At 47.7% G+C, this 16,928-nt stretch overlaps 1 protein-coding gene across 4 annotated transcripts in view; it reads left to right on the forward strand.

Annotated features, from left to right (window-relative positions):
- The window catches only part of LOC117407399 (serine/threonine-protein kinase LATS2-like), a 44,149-nt gene that overhangs the window by 19,433 nt on the left and 7,788 nt on the right, over window positions 1-16,928 (forward strand). For 3 of the 4 annotated variants that reach the window (XM_059028760.1, XM_059028759.1, XM_034012381.3), the window contains 4 exons: window positions 6,776-6,908; window positions 7,477-9,017; window positions 9,148-9,730; window positions 10,034-10,216. In XM_059028760.1, the coding sequence (XP_058884743.1) occupies window positions 6,776-6,908; window positions 7,477-9,017; window positions 9,148-9,730; window positions 10,034-10,216 (2,440 nt within the window). Of the gene's footprint in view, window positions 1-4,404; window positions 4,987-6,775; window positions 6,909-7,476; window positions 9,018-9,147; window positions 9,731-10,033; window positions 10,217-16,928 lie in introns of those variants that run through there. The other variant, XM_034012382.3, reaches the window with a different exon arrangement.

Raw genomic sequence — 16,928 nt, forward strand, 5'->3', positions numbered from 1 at the left:
CTACCTTCTCCTCCCTCCTAAACCCTCCCCCCCTCCTCCTCCCTCCTCTATCTCCCCTGATGACTTTGCCTCCTTCTTCTCTTCTAAAATCTCAGATATCCGCAAACTCTTTAACACCTCTCCCTCCCCCGACTTACAGAGACTAGGGTGTGTGAACTATGCATCAGCTGCAGAGTCACTTACAATTACATCTCACCCAAAAGACCTCTCCGCTGCCTTTGACACTGTTGATCACTCTATTCTACTATCATCTCTTGCTGACCTGGGGATCTCTGGTACTGCTCTGGCCTGGTTCTCCTCCTACCTCTCCAACCGCACTTACCAGGTAACCTGGCGTGGAGCAACCTCCACACCTCACCCTCTCTTAACTGGAGACCCCAAGGGTCAGTCTTGGGTCCTATCCTGTTCTCTCTCTACACCCGCTCCCTGGGCCCCCTCATCGCATCCTATGGTTTCTCATACCATTTCTATGCTGATGATGCTCAGATTTTCCTCTCCTTCCCCACCTCTGACTCCACCATCTCCTCCCGTATCTCTACCTGTCTGTCTGCTATTTCCTCCTGGATGCACTCGCATCACCTCAAACTCAACCTCTCTAAATCTGACCTCCTTTTCTTTCCCTCCTCCTCCCCCTCCTCTGATCTCTCTATCTCTGTTCCTCTGGAATCTACCACACTCTCTCCCTCTTCCTCAGCTAAGAACCTTGGAGTCACCCTGGACCCCTGCCTCTCTTATTCCCAGCATATCTCCACTCTGGCACGCACTTGCCGATTCTTCCTGAGCAACATCCGAAGAATCCGACCCTTCCTCACCAACTATGCTACCCAGCTCCTGGTCCAGGCCCTGGTACTCTCCCGCCTAGACTACTGCAACTCCCTCCTGGCTGGCCTCCCTGCGTCCACCACCCATCAGCTCCAGCTCATCCAGAACTCTGCTGCCCGCCTGGTGTTCTCTCTGCCTCGCTTCGCCCACGCTACTCCACTACTCCGCTCGCTCCACTGGCTCCCGATCACCGCTCGCATCCAGTTCAAGACTCTTGTACTAGCCTACAGATGTCTTGACCAGACTGCACCCAGCTACCTCCAGACCCTCATCTCTCCCTACACCCCCACTCGACCTCTCCGCTCCACCTGCACTAGAAGACTAGCTCTACCTCCGCTACGCTCCCCTGCCTCCCGAGCCCGCTCCTTCTCCACCCTTGCACCGCAGTGGTGGAATGACCTTCCTACAGATGTCAGGACTTCCCAGTCCCTGACCACATTCCGGCGCCTCCTTAAGACTCGCCTCTTCAAAGAGCACCTGTAGAACTCCTCTGTTTGTATCCTGGGACACTATCACCCTTCATGTAAATGTGCTTTATTTTGCTCTTATCTGCCCCCTATTTTACTGCATTTAATCCTGTACTTCAGAATAATGTAATCTGCCAAGTGTTTAACCTGTAGTACTTTGTATTTAATCACATCCTGATGTAACTATCACTATTTAATCATATCCTGATGTAACTATCACTATTATCTGCTGTATTATTGAATTTTGGTTTGTCACACTTGTACTTTGCTTGAACAAAAGTTATTATATTTCTTGCTCTTATTGTATTACTTGTATTGTAACACTTGAAATGTATTTGCTTACGATTGTAAGTCGCCTTGGATAAGGGCGTCTGCTAAGAAATAAATAATAATAATAATAATAATAATAATAATAATATTGCATGATGGATAAGTATCTGCCTGTACTTCTCAGCATTGAGGAGACCATTAATTCTGACCAAATCCCCAACTCAATTTGCAGAAATGCAGCCCCAAACTTGCAAGGAACCTCCACCATGCTTCACTGTTGCCTGCAGACACTCATTCGTGTACCGCTCTCCAGCCCTTCGGCGAACAAACTGCCTTCTGCTACAGCCAAATATTTCAAATGTTGACTCAGTCCAGAGCACCTGCTGCCATTTTTCTGCACCCCAGGTCCTGTGTTTTCGTGCATAGTTGAGTCGCTTGGCCTTGTTTCCACGTCGGAGGTATGGCTTTTTGGCCACAAGTCTTCCATGAAGGCCACTTCTGACCAGACTTCTCCGGACAGTAGATGGGTGTACCAGGGTCCCACTGTTTTCTGCCAATTCTGAGCTGATGGCACTGCTGGACATCTTCCGATTGTGAAGGGAAGTAAGCATGATGTGTCTTTCATATGCTGCAGTAAGTTTCCTTGGCCGACCACTGCGTCTACGGTCCTCAGCGATGCCCGTTTCTTTGTGCTTCTTCAAAAGAGCTTGGACAGCACATCTGGAAACCCCTGTCTGCCTTGAAATTTCTGCCTGGGAGAGACCTCGCTGATGCAGTATAACTACCTTGTGTCTTGTTGCTGTGCTCAGTCTTGCCATGGTGTATGACTTTTGACAGTAAACTGTCTTCAGCAACCTCACCTTGTTAGCTGAGTTTGGCTGTTCCTCACCCAGTTTTATTCCTCCTACACAGCTGTTTCTGTTTCAGTTAATGATTGTGTTTCAACCTACATATTGAATTGATGATCATTAGCACTTGTTTGGTATAATTGTTTAATCATACACCTGACTATATGCCTACAAAATCCCTGACTTTGTGCAAGTGTACCTAGAAGAATTGATGCTGTTTTGAAGGCAAAGGGTGGTCACACCAAATATGGATTTGATTTAGATTTTTCTTCTGTTCACTCACTTTGCATTTAGTTAATTGATAAATATAATCTATTAACATGTCTATTTTTGAAAGCATTCTTACTTTACAGCATTTTTTCACACCTGCCTAAAACTTTTGCACAGTACTGTATAATAATAATTGCCCCTTCCAACACCAAAGAGATGGCGGAGGGAGGGGTGTATGGGCATGACTGAATGCATCTGAAATGCCTGTTTTGGCAAGCCAAGATCTCCGACTGGATGATTTTGTGGAATGGAGAGGTCGATGAAGGTGCTTCTTGTGAGAAATTATTTATCATGTGGCAACCCCGATAGGACTGATTTGGAATTGAGGGAAGGGGGGCAAGGAAGGGGCCCTACATGAAGGATTTTGCAATCTCTGAAGCTATAAGTGAGTCAGTGATTTCTGGTTCCTTTTGTGCAAATTGTAGGTTTGTATTTATTTATTTATTTATTTATTTATTTATGTATGTATGTATGTATGTATGCATGTATGTATTTTACGATGAAAGGAGGATGATGGAATGTATTTTAGTCCGGTAGAGAATCCATTGGAAGTCCAGAGGTGAGGCGCAGGGATGAAGAGGCGGCGGTCTCTGGGCGCAGGGATGAAGAGGCGGCGGTCTCGGGGCGCAGGGATGAAGAGGCGGCGGCCTCGTGGAGCAGGGATGAAGAGGCGGCGGCCTCGTGGAGCAGGGATGAAGAGACGGAGGCCTCGGCGCGCAGGGATGAAGAGGCGGCGGTCTCGGGGCGCAGGGATGAAGAGACGGCGGTCTCGGGGCGCAGGGATGAAGAGACGGAGGCCTCGGGGCGCAGGGATGAAGAGACGGAGGCCTCGGGGCGCAGGGATGAAGAGGCGGCGGTCTCTGGGCGCAGGGATGAAGAGGCGGCGGTCTCGGGGCGCAGGGATGAAGAGGCGGCGGTCTCGGGGCGCAGGGATGAAGAGGCGGCGGTCTCGGGGCGCAGGGATGAAGAGGCAGAGGCCTCGGGGCGCAGGGATGAAGAGGCGGCGGCCTCGTGGAGCAGGGATGAAGAGACGGAGGCCTCGTGGAGCAGGGATGAAGAGGCGGCGGCCTCGTGGAGCAGGGATGAAGAGACGGAGGCCTCGGGGCGCAGGGATGAAGAGACGGAGGCCTCGGGGCGCAGGGATGAAGAGACGGTGGTCTCGGGGCGCAGGGATGAAGAGACGGTGGTCTCGGGGCGCAGGGATGAAGAGACGGCGGTCTCGGGGCGCAGGGATGAAGAGGCGGCGGCCTCGGGGCGCAGGGATGAAGAGACGGCGGTCTCGGGGCGCAGGGATGAAGAGGCGGAGGCCTCGGGGCGCAGGGATGAAGAGGCGGCGACCTCGGGGCGCAGGGATGAAGAGGCGGCGGTCTCGGGGCGCAGGGATGAAGAGGCGGCGGCCTCGGGGCGCAGGGATGAAGAGGCGGCGGCCTCGGGGCGCAGGGATGAAGAGGCGGAGGCCTCGGGGAGCAGGGATGAAGAGGCGGAGGCCTCGGGGCGCAGGGATGAAGAGGCGGAGGCCTCGGGGCGCAGGGATGAAGAGACGGAGGCCTCGGGGAGCAGGGATGAAGAGGCGGCGGCCTCGGGGCGCAGGGATGAAGAGACGGAGGCCTCGGGGCGCAGGGATGAAGAGGCGGAGGCCTCGGGGCGCAGGGATGAAGAGGCGGCGGTCTCGGGGCGCAGGGATGAAGAGACGGAGGCCTCGGGGCGCAGGGATGAAGAGGCGGAGGCCTCGGGGCGCAGGGATGAAGAGGCGGTCTCTGGGCGCAGGGATGAAGAGGCGGCGGTCTCGGGGCGCAGGGATGAAGAGGCGGCGGTCTCGGGGCGCAGGGATGAAGAGGCGGCGGCCTCGGGGCGCAGGGATGAAGAGGCGGCGGCCTCGGGGCGCAGGGATGAAGAGGCGGCGGCCTCGGGGCGCAGGGATGAAGAGACGGAGGCCTCGGGGCGCAGGGATGATGAGGCGGCGGTCTCTGGGCGCAGGGATGAAGAGGCGGCGGTCTCGGGGCGCAGGGATGAAGAGGCGGAGGCCTCGGGGCGCAGGGATGAAGAGGCGGAGGCCTCGGGGAGCAGGGATGAAGAGGCGGAGGCCTCGGGGCGCAGGGATGAAGAGACGGAGGCCTCGGGGAGCAGGGATGAAGAGGCGGCGGCCTCGGGGCGCAGGGATGAAGAGGCGGCGGTCTCGGGGCGCAGGGATGAAGAGGCGGCGGCCTCGGGGAACTGAAAACAGACCGCCCATTCAGAGCTACCCCCTGCAGTACCGTGCATGCGCCCAGAGAAGTCAGAAGTCCGTAACGGAACCTGTTCCTGCCAAGGTGACTCACATTATTACTTTTATGTAGAGAGCTGGCTTCAAACAGAATTTGATATGTCGGAGGGGAGGGGCCAACCAAATACTGCTTATATTCAGTATGACAGTTTTTTGTAAGGGGGGGGGGCGGCAATAATGATTTAGATTCTGGTATAGTAAGCAAACTTGTTAAATTTGCAGATGACACAAAAATAGGAGGAGTGGCAAACACTATTGCAGCAGCAAAGGTCATTCAAAATGATCTAGACAGCATTCAGAACTGGGCAGACAAATGACATTTAATATAGAAAAATGTAATGTATTGCATGCAGGCAATAAAAATGTGCATTATAAATATCATATGGGAGATACTGAAATTGAAGAAGGGAACTATGAAAAAGACCTAGGAGTTTATGTTGACTCAGAAATGTCTTCATCTAGACAATGTGGGGAAGCTATAAAAAAAAAAGGCCAACAAGATGCTCGGATATATTGTGAGAAGTGTTGAATTTAAATCAAGGGAAGTAATGTTAAAACTTTACAATGCATTAGTAAGACCTCACCTAGAATATTGTGTTCAGTTCTGGTCACCTCGTTACAAAAAGGATATTGCTGCTCTAGAAAGAGTGCAAAGAAGAGCAACCAGAATTATCCCGGGTTTAGCCCTTTGCGGTCCATTTATTAATCGCGCGTCAGGCACGCCAGGTCTAATTAATTTTCACACGCGCAGTTAATTTTATACGCGCTGTTTAAAAGTATTTTTTTTCACAGTCAAACGGGTTTAAATGGCCCTGCATATCAACAAAGCACACACTAGGCATCTCCAGCCCCGCCCCACCCTTTCGTTTGCTATAGCGTTCAGCTATGTAAGAAATAAATAATAATAATAATAATAGTCGTACATACCGATCGATCATCTCCGGATCACTCGTTTTATAACCAAACTCCCCAATAATGCGATCCAAGTCATTATTTTATTACTATAACATCTGAAAAAAGCTCTGCAAATGTCGATGATAGTCTCAGTACGCTGACGCACTCAGCCAGCTTGTTTACTATGAACGCCCCATTATCTGATACCTGATACCATGTATGACTATTCATGAAATACGCCTTTTTATTTTTATTTATTTTTTTTTTCCGACTTGTCTCGGCTCCTGTCGCTCCCACTCGGCAATTGAATGGTTTTCTCGGCTTTTTCCGGAGAAAAAACGACTAAACACCCGTTTATTGCGTTGCTATAATGATGTCGGACCCAGTCCGACAAAGGACCTGTGAGGAATAATTGCAATGTCGGACCCAGTCCGACAATGGACCGCAAAGGGTTAAAAGGCATGTTGTATGCAGACAGGCTAAAATAATTGAATCTATTCAGTCTTGAACAAAGAAGACTACGCGGCGATCTGATTCAAACATTCAAAATCCTAAAAGGTATAGACAATGTCGACCCAGGGGACTTTCTTGACCTGAAAAAAGAAACAAGGACCAGGGGTCACAAATGGAGATTAGATAAAGGGGCATTCAGAACAGAAAATAGGAGGCACTTTTTTACACAGAGAATTGTGAGGGTCTGAAACCAACTCCCCAGTAATGCAGTTGAAGCTGACACCCTGGGATCCTTCAAGAAGCTGCTTGATGAGATTCTGGGATCAATAAGCTACTAACAACCAAACGAGCAAGATGGGCAGAATGGCCTCCTCTCGTTTGTAAACTTTCTTATGTTCTTATGTTCTTATGTTCTTATATTTACCCTAATCGAATGCACAAACTGCTTGGTGGTCTGTATATTTCATAATCTTGTTTATTGTTTGTAGGAAATGGCCATTCGCGCTCTGAAGCAGACAGGCAGCAGAAACATTGATGCAGCCTTGGATTACATCAGTAAAATGGGATACCTGGATCCAAGGAATGAACAGATAGTGCGTGTAATCAAGCAGACTTCCCCAGGTTGGTGGTGGTTTGTGTGTTGTTGTAACAAATAAATCCTTATAAACTTTCTTCAAAATGGTGGTGGTTACATCAGACGCTGTTTTGGACTGGATGATATGAATTTAAGGAAGAAACTCTTGACTTGTAGAATAGAATACTTTTGGCTGATTAGTCAGATAGCATTTAGGTTTTAAATGGAGAGAGAATAGATCACGCTAAAATCTTGAAAGTGTCTGAATGTTGCTTTTTTATCATAACCACATGCATAATGTCTTTTATTAATTGTTTGCTATTTTGAACATTTACTACACAACTGTGTAAAAAGTTGCACTTAGGAATGGATTTAATAAAAGAAATATAGCTCCACTTCCTGACACACAACATTTCTCTGTTTTATTATAATATTTATTGAGCGCAATAGGAACTATATATCTGTGCATTCAATTAAGAGTTGTTTGAATGTTGACACGTGTTAGAGTAGGGGTGAAAGTTTGATTGAAAAATAGATTAACAGGCAAATAATGGAGGTCATAGATTATGAAATACATGATTTCAAATAAGATTAAATACATTTTATCATTTTCAGGAAAAGGCGGTGGGTCAAGTCCTGTCGATCACAGGCCAGTATTAGAGGGACCAAGTGATGCAATGTCTCACTATCATCAAATGGGGAATCCAGGTGGCTATGGAGGAGAAAGTACAAACATGATAGGAGAGATACCAAGGCCGTACATGAATGTTCCAGTCGTGAACTACATCATGCCCTCATCACAGGTTCCAGCCATAGGCAGCCCAATGCAGAGGCCCTCGAGTATTGGTCCATACACAGCGATGTCTGCTCAGAATCCGCCAGGGAATTCCATGTACCTTCCATGTGATCTTAAACACCAGCCATACCCCACAAACATGGAGCAGGCCATGATGATCTATTCCATTCCAAGCCACAGTGGACAGCCCTTGCAACTGCAAGGAGCTCCAGGTCCAAGCAGCCCACATTATGTCAGACAGCACATGATGGGGCCGGCTGAGACCTCAGGGTATGGCGTGAAGAGGAGCCCTTCCTTTCAAAACAAGATACAGCAGGAGAGCAATTATGGAAGCCTGCAGAGCAAAGGATCGCTGGGTCAGAACAGCACAGGGTATTCCTTCCAGCAGTCACCATCCAACCTATACCTTCCACCGCATACTCATCACAGGCAGTCAAGCCCTACCTCTCACCAGGTGCACATGATCTCCAGAGCTTCAGCAATGGGGACCGATTTCCAAGATGTTCCCCAGAACCTATTGACTCCATCCAGAGCCAGCTTAAATATGGACCTCTATGACCACCAGGTCCAGCACTGGGTAACACCTTCCCCAACCAGACATGAATCTCTACCTAACCCTGGTCCGGAGACTCAGGTCAGGCAGCAGCAGGGGCCCTTCAGAGGAGAGGTCCACGGGCCCAGCAGAAGCAGCTCCTTCAAAAATCATCAACAGAAGGTGCATGTGACAGTAAGGCAACCAGACACTTCCCTTGCCCCACCCAACACTATCACTGCAGTAACATCGGCCCCTATCCTACAGCCTGTGATAAGCATCAGGGTCATGAGGCCAGAGCCAGAGATTGCAGTGGGGCCATGTCACCCTGGATGGCTGCCAGCCCAGTCACAGGCTTTAGAGAATTCTGAACTGATGGAGCAGCATTCCTATTCAGCAGCTGGGGCTGAAGCCTATAGTGTTGAACCCATTGACTGTACTGTCCAAGAACCAAGGTGCCCTCCTCCACCATACCCCAAAAACTTGCTGCTCCCAAGTAACTCAGAGCAGCAGATGGAGAACAACACTTGGGTTGTCCCTAGCTTAGTCTCTAATAAGTCTGAAGACACAAGCGGTGGAGAGAAGAACGACAAGGCCAGCAGCAAGGGTGGCAAAGCAGAGAAAGCCATGAAGGACAAGAAGCAGATTCAGACGTCCCCTGTGCCAGTACGTAAGAATGCAAGAGATGAAGAGAAGAGGGAATCCCGCATCAAGAGCTACTCTCCTTTTGCTTTCAAGTTCTATATGGAACAGCACATAGAGAATGTCATGAAAACGTACCAGCAAAAGCTCAATAGAAGAATACAGCTTGAACAAGAAATGTCAAAGGTATTAAAAAGTCTTTATATAATGTAGCATATTGTGCACTGTGCCTATTTATAGAGTATTAAAGTATTAAAGAACATGGTGTATATTCTACAAGTTTGTTAACTTTGTTTTGTTCTGTTGCTTTTCACAGGCAGGGCTTTCTGAGGCAGAACAGGAACAGATGAGGAAGATGCTATACCAGAAGGAGTCCAACTACAACCGACTCAAAAGAGCGAAAATGGACAAGTCCATGTTTGTGAAAATCAAAACCCTGGGCATTGGTGCTTTTGGAGAAGTGTGTCTCACTCGGAAAGTGGACACAAACGCGTTATATGCCATGAAGACCCTGCGCAAGAAGGATGTCCTGAACCGCAACCAGGTGGCTCACGTGAAGGCTGAGAGGGACATCCTTGCTGAGGCCGACAATGAGTGGGTGGTAAAGCTGTACTACTCCTTTCAGGACAAGGACAACCTCTACTTTGTCATGGACTACATCCCAGGAGGGGACATGATGAGCCTTCTCATTCGCATGGGGGTCTTCCCAGAGCAGCTGGCCATGTTCTACATTGCCGAGCTTACACTAGCCATTGAGAGCGTGCACAAGATGGGATTCATCCACCGCGACATCAAACCTGACAATATCCTGATCGACCAGGACGGGCACATCAAGCTCACCGACTTCGGTCTCTGCACTGGCTTTCGCTGGACCCACAATTCCAAATACTATCAAAAAGGTACATTGTTTGTTATGGAATAAGGCTGCACAAAGTCTGAGTAATGAGTCATTTTAAAAAATGTAGTGGCTGAAATTACTGCTTTTTAATAATTGTTGACCTGATTGATTCTGATGGTTTGTATTGATGGTTGCCATCATTTATCATTGTTTGACAACCCATCAGTCACATTTCAATTGAGTTTCAGTTCCCATTTGACCAAGTCAAGTAAAGTAGTATAATAAAATCAGTTATCTTTAACAGAGCTGTTTAATCTATCCTTGAAAGGCTAAACAACGTATTTGTTCCTTTTTTATGTGTTAGGGAGCCACATCAGACAAGACAGTATGGAGCCCAGCAATTTCTGGGACAATGTATCTAACTGTCGCTGTGGAGATCGGTTAATGACACTTGAGCAGAAAGCTGCCAGACAGCACCAGAGGTGCTTAGCACATTCCTTAGTGGGGACTCCCAACTACATTGCTCCTGAGGTGCTCCTACGAAAAGGTAAGTGAGAGAGAAATAAACTCCCATCCTTTTTTTCAAATGTTATTATACCTTTATCGAGACTCAGGGATCTTTGTCGTCCTTTTGTGGTACAGAGGTCTTTTAAGGTATCCCCAAAATGTGAGTACATTTCTGGAAACAAGGACAGTCACGTTTAATATGTTTGTGAATGTGTTCTGGATGGGGGCAAAAAAACCCAAATTTCAAAGAATTGCATTCCAGTATTCTTAATTGATAAATGGTTAAAGTGTTAACAGCAGAACGACAATTTTCCTATTATCACCTCCGTTAGCCTCAAATAAAGATACATGTTCCCTTTCAATTCAAAGACAACCACCAACCAATACTTTTGGGATATGCCTGCCACAGGTCAGGTATTCACTGAGCATTTTATATCAAAGCTGCCGATAGGCCCCTCCTTGGAGTGACGTCCTTGGTCCCGCCTACCAAGGGAATAAGAAGTCACTCTGCAGAGCTCAAATCCTCTTTTGCCTCTCACAGCCAGGTAGGTAAGGTGGGTATAAACTAACCTCTTCCAGTTGTTGATTGTCTCTTAAAAAGAGCCATTCTCTACAGTTTTCTGTAGTTCCCTTGCCATTTATTGCTGGAAGTTGGCTTGCCATTTCCATGGAATCAGAACTCGGCAGCTAAGCCTATATATACACATCGCCTAGCGACTGTAGTCGACCTTTTCTAACCTTGCAGCTTGCTGCCTGTGTTTCTATCTCATCTGTTTCGAGCAGCTTTTTTGAAAATCGACAGAGAGAAAGACATTTCCTCCAGCGAGGTCCAACTCTTCTGCGCCTGCTGAGGAGTCGAGTACTCTTGGCTACCTTGGCACGCACACTCGCTGTACATGGCCTAGTCTGCCCCTACAGGTTGCTGGTTACTATTGAAATTACTGATTCACAATTTAAAACCAAAAACAAAAAAAACCCCTTACACTCCAGTTTGCTGTCGAGTGTTTGTGCGTGTTACAGCCTTGCAGTTTAAAAAAACAAAAAACAAAAAACAAACAAACTTGTGCCTCCTCCATTAGGCCTGGTATTACCTGGTCCCATTGTTGAGTAGACCCCACACATTTCTAACCATTCACCCAAAAAAGCAGTGAAGGTCCAAAAAATGTGACTGCACGCAGACCAGACTGCAACTGTCTGTAGGCTACACTCCACACCGTTGCAAGCTACGCACTTTTCCTGGTTGTGTGACTGCAAACAGCCCAGACAAAGACACACAGCTCAGTACCCTTGGTGCTTGAAGCCCTCGGTACATGGTGCTCGGTGCCTCGGCTCACCAGTGTCTTGACCTCGATGCCCACGGCACCCTTGGGTCTTCGGTGCCTCAGAGCCTTGGTGGCCCTGTGCTTTGGTGCCTCGGTGACCTACAGCCTCGACAACCTACAGCCTCGATGCCTCGTGCCTCAGCGCCCTTGGTGTGCAAGCGTTCCCCGATATCGGTGGCCTCAGTACCTCTGTGCCATCGGTGCTTCGGCATCCTCAACATTTTACCCACCGTACATCAGTGCAGTGCCCCATAGCCTCTGTGCTTCGGCATCCTCTGTGCCTGGAGGACTCAACACTTCGGCGCCACGATGTTCTCGGCGCTCTACACTACAGACCAGCAAAAGCTCCGACCCCCCTAGCCTTTCCTGGTGTTCCCAGATTTTCTGGAGGAAGTCAAATCCTCCTGGCACTGCCCGGCCTTGGCATGGTCCAAGAGCGCAGCCGGACTGGCCTCCTTGGAAGATGCAGAGGCGATGGGGCTAGCACAGTTCCCACCGGTGGACTCCACCATAGCGGAGGAATACCTTCCCGAACCGCTAGCTTCAGATTTACGCTTGGTCTCGGGTACTCTGTTACAGATATCCGGATTCCAGGGGCAAGCCCTGGGCAGAAGCCTGGCAGGCTTGGTGATGGCATGCAGACAGCTGTGGCTGTCTCAGACGAGGGTCCCGGATGCGGACAAGTCCGCCCTATTGGACGTGCCTATTTCCCCATGCCATACTTTTGGCCAGAGGCGTCTCAACAGGTGGCTGCAATGTTCCCCGCACGTGCTCCGGCATGAGAGAGGGGGAGAAGATGGCGTCCGGCAGTTACTACGGTAACCCGGACAGTTCCAATCCTCACTGCGCCACAGGCACGCCTTCAAGCCTCCACGGCAGCTAATACACAGGGCTGTCAGCGAGGACCGTCCCAGACAGCCTCCAGATTCTGCAGCCCCAGCAAGGGCCCTGAAGGCTTGCAGCCTCAGACAACACCAGCTGCAATACTGGCGCAATTGCACCCCAGACTCTTGGGTGTTCGCCACCGTACACACCAGTTATGTGTTGCAGTTCCGCACGGGACCTCCTCCCTTTTGAGGGGTCATGGTTACATCCGTGAACGACCCTCTCCAGGTCTTGGCCCTCAGGCAAGAAGTAGACACAGTACTTCTCAAACAAGCCATCCATCTCATAGAACACACCTCTCAAGAAGGTGCCAAAAAAGAACGTCAGCCTCCGCCCAATCCTAGACCTGAGACACCTCAACGGGTTCTTGAGAGAGAGGAGGTTCCAGATGGTCACACATCGCCACATCCTCCAGTCTGTCCGGCCTGGTGACTGGTTTACAACAGTGGACCTAAAGGACGCATATTTTCATGTTCCTATTCGTCCAGCACACAGGAAATATCTCCGCTTCACCTTTCAGGGGAGCATCTTCGAGTTTTCCATGCTGCCATTTGGCCTCTCCTTAGCTCCTTGCACGTTTTCAAAGTGCATGGCTGCCATCCTAGCTCCCTTGCAGCTCCAAGGGATCAGGGTGTTGAACTACCTGGACGACTGGTTGATCTGTTCCCAGTTGCAGGAAGGAGCAGTGGCCCACAAGGCAGTAGTGACAGAGCATCTGGCGGGACTGAGTCTCACCTTCAACGATGCCAAAAGCCATTTAATACTGGTCTACTTGGGTCTCCGGTTGGATTCCTTTATGGAGCGAGCCTACCTGTCGGAGGACAGAGTAGCTGCCATTCGCAACTGTCTGGCCCTGTTTCAACAGTACAGTTGGTGTTGTGCCAAAGACTGTTGGGTCTGATGGCTGCATCTTCTTAAGAGCCCTATGCTGGTGGAGGCTAGCCTATCACCTGAGCAAGGGCATAAGGGTGGTAGGATGGAGGAGGCTGTGTGGTCCAGTGGTTAAAGAAAAGGGCTTGTTCAAATCCCACCTCAGCCACTGAATCATTGTGTGACCCTGGGCAAGTCACTTAACCTCCTTGTGCTCCGTCTTTCGGGTGAGACGTAATTGTAAGTGATTCTGCAGCTGATGTATAGTTCACACACCCTAGTCTCTGTAGGTCACCTTGGACAAAGGCGTCTGCTAAATAAACAAATAATAATGGTAATGATACACAACCATCAAATGGTGACGACAGATGCATCCAACTCCGGTTTGGGCAGGCAGAGGAGTCCACTGACTCTGGTCGGGCCGCTGGACGTCCTTGCAAAATAAATGTGCTGGAGCTGAGAGCGGTCCATCTCGTGCTTCAACATTTCCTTCCTGTGCTCCAGAACAGACATGTCCTTGTCCGCACGGACAACATGTTAGTAGTAGCGTACGTGAACCACCAGGGAGGGCTTCGGTCCCGGGGGTTACGCTGCATAGCCTTTCGGCTGTTGATCTGGGAACAGAGGCACTTACTTTCCCTCCAGGTTGTCCATCTCCCGGGAGTGGTTAACTGGGCAGCGGACCTCCTCTCGAGGGAGGGTCCTCACTTGTCAGAATGGCGATAGCCCAAGTCTATCTCTTTGCCATGGCAGAGACAACCCATTGCCCCCTGTGGTTCTCCCTCCGCAGCTGTGAAATATTTTCCAAATTGGTGGAGGGCCAGAGGTCATGAAACCATTTATTGCCCTATAGCAACTATTTTGCAGTTTCTGCAAGATCTCTTAGAGACGGGTAGATCCTCTTCTATGTTAAAAGTGTGCCTAGCAGCCATATCTGCTTGCCATGTCCCCATTGACACCCCAGTGTCCCTGGGTGCTAATATATTAGCGATCTGTTTTCTGAATGGTGCTAGGAGGTTACGTCCTCCTAAAAAGGACAGCCTCCCTGAATGGAGTCTAGACGTGGTATTGGTGGCTCTCACTAAGGCCACGTTTGAACTTATACATTCCATAGAGCTGAAATATCTATGAAGACAGCCTTTCTATTAGCCATCACCTCCACTAAGCTACAGGCTCTGCCAGTGCACAATTCCTGTATGCGTATTTGGGACAATGGAAACAGGGTATCGTTGCGCACCAACCCTGTTTTCCTCCCTAAGGTGAATATGGCTTTTCACTTGAATCAATCAGTGGAGCTAGAGGCTTTCCATCCCTCTCCCTTTGCGGAGGAGACGGACCGGAGATTAAATGATCTCTGCCCTGTTAGGGCATTGAGATGTTATGTGAAAAGGACGAGAGCACTGCGTCAGTCTGACCAGCTCTTTGTCTGTCATGGTGAAGGACCCGAGGTGAAGCCCTCTCTTAAGTAATGACTGTCCCATTGGATTATGGACATAGTCTCGACTGCATATACTAATGCCAGCCTAACCCCACCTGGGAAGGTGGCCGCACACTCTACCAGAGGTGGACTCTCTTTAGAGGAGCTTCATTGACTGACATTTGTACTGCAGCTAGTTGGGCTACGCCGTATACATTCACCAGATTCTACTGACTTAATGTGGTAGATCCCTCTATGCCTTAATTAGGCACAAGGGTCCTTGAGGTTGCACACCAACAGTAGTTGGCAGCAGCGAGACATCCCTCATATGCTGGCCGCTCATACTCCCTCGCGACGGCTTTGGTATACTTTTCCAAAAGTATTGGTTGGTGGTCGTTGTCGAATTGAAAGGTTCCCTGAAAGAAGACAACCAGAAGACAACACATTCGCAGGTTTGATGCAAAAAAGGATTTGAGCTCCACGGAGTGACTACTTATTCCCTCAGTAGGCAGGACCGAGGACGTCACTCCACCGAGGGGACTATCGGCAGCTTTGATATAAAATGCCCAGTGAATACCTGACCTGTGGCAGTCATATCCCAAAAGCATTGGTTAGTGGTCGTCTTCTCTTTCAGGGAACCGGGGTTACATCCGTAACCTATCATATTCTTTTGCTTCACTTTTAATGTTCTGTTTTTATTCTACAGTTTTCCTAAGCCTCACAGAATTAGCATTGACTATAAGTCATAGCCCACCACAGAAAAATAACTATTAATTGTTATGATTAAAAATATTGCAAAATGAAATGCCAAAAAGATTCCAATAATATTTTTTTCACAAACAGTCTTATAAAATATTTTACATCTACTGTAAAAGTAGCTTTAAAATTATAGCAAAAAGTAGTCTGGATCATGTATCCCATTTATCCAGGAGCTAAACTAGCAACAAATGAACCTACAATTACTACAATATATGTACAAGCATCTCATACTAGCAGTGTATTTAACAAAATTAACACTAGAACAAGAAGTTTATAGGCATACCTAGAACAACCATGACCGGGCAATTTGACCACCGTATTAAAAACAACATAAATATTATAACGAAAGGACAAACAGTTGAATATAAGTCGTAGTTTTATTCAGCAACGTCACACAACTGAAACTGATATTTTAACAGAAATGTGTTTATATACAGACATATTACATAACGCGGAACCTCAAAAAAATGGTAAGAAAAAAGAAACAAATATTTCAAAATGAATTTGTGTATATACAGGTATATCATGTACATACAAAACTGTATAACTGAAACAATATAAATAAGTATAAAAAATGTAAAATAAATGTGTTTATATTGCCTACATAACAAAGCACATATACGCAGCCGAAGCTATGTATTTATACACAGACAAACTATAATTTAAATGACATGAATAAAAAAACATTTAAACAGAATGGGCTTCATTTACAATCGTTTACAAAGTCTTTAAGTGCTGGCACAAATTACACAGATCCTGTGCTTTTCAAAATATGCAGTGCACTTACTGCAGATTGTCTTTGCGCATTTGGCACAGCTATCAACAGTAACCCAAGCTTCTGGCACCAAGTGCTCCACAGACTTATACTAGTGCAAACCCAGTCTGCTTCAGACCCAGATTCATCATTGTCCATCTCTGCTGCATCAGAATCGTTGTTTGGTAAAATTTGCTGTAATTCCAAATACAGCTTTGCAGACTGATATAATCAAACTTCAGTACATGGCTGCAAGTCACAACTGATAAATACAAATAATACCGCAACATTTAATTGTTATAATATGTTTTATATGTATCTGTCAATTTGACCACGCCTGATTGAAATAGGTATGACAGTATTTTATCTTGGTAATTTATGCGATTCTATGCAATTCTTTCTTTGTCAGGGTAATGAGTACCTATATTTAGTAAAAGTCAGGAAAGCACTGCTCTGAATCTTAAACACATGCACCACAATTTAAATTTAAATTCCGAAAATGGTCAAAATGACCTCCTTGGTCGTTCTAGTGTTAATACAGCAAATCTTTTGACCCGAGATAAAACTTGAATTGAATATGAAATGAATGCTCACAAATATAAAACTGTGGTCTTCATTAACTGAACATAAACAAAGTAAAATACAAAGCTGTAAACCTTATTTATACATCTCTGCAAGCCAAGAGAAACACACAGGTACAACAAAGTATACTTACAAACCACACATGTTTATGCTGTCCATACAG

The sequence above is a fragment of the Acipenser ruthenus genome, chromosome 8 (genome assembly GCF_902713425.1).
Source record: "Acipenser ruthenus chromosome 8, fAciRut3.2 maternal haplotype, whole genome shotgun sequence".
Taxonomy (NCBI): domain Eukaryota; kingdom Metazoa; phylum Chordata; class Actinopteri; order Acipenseriformes; family Acipenseridae; genus Acipenser; species Acipenser ruthenus.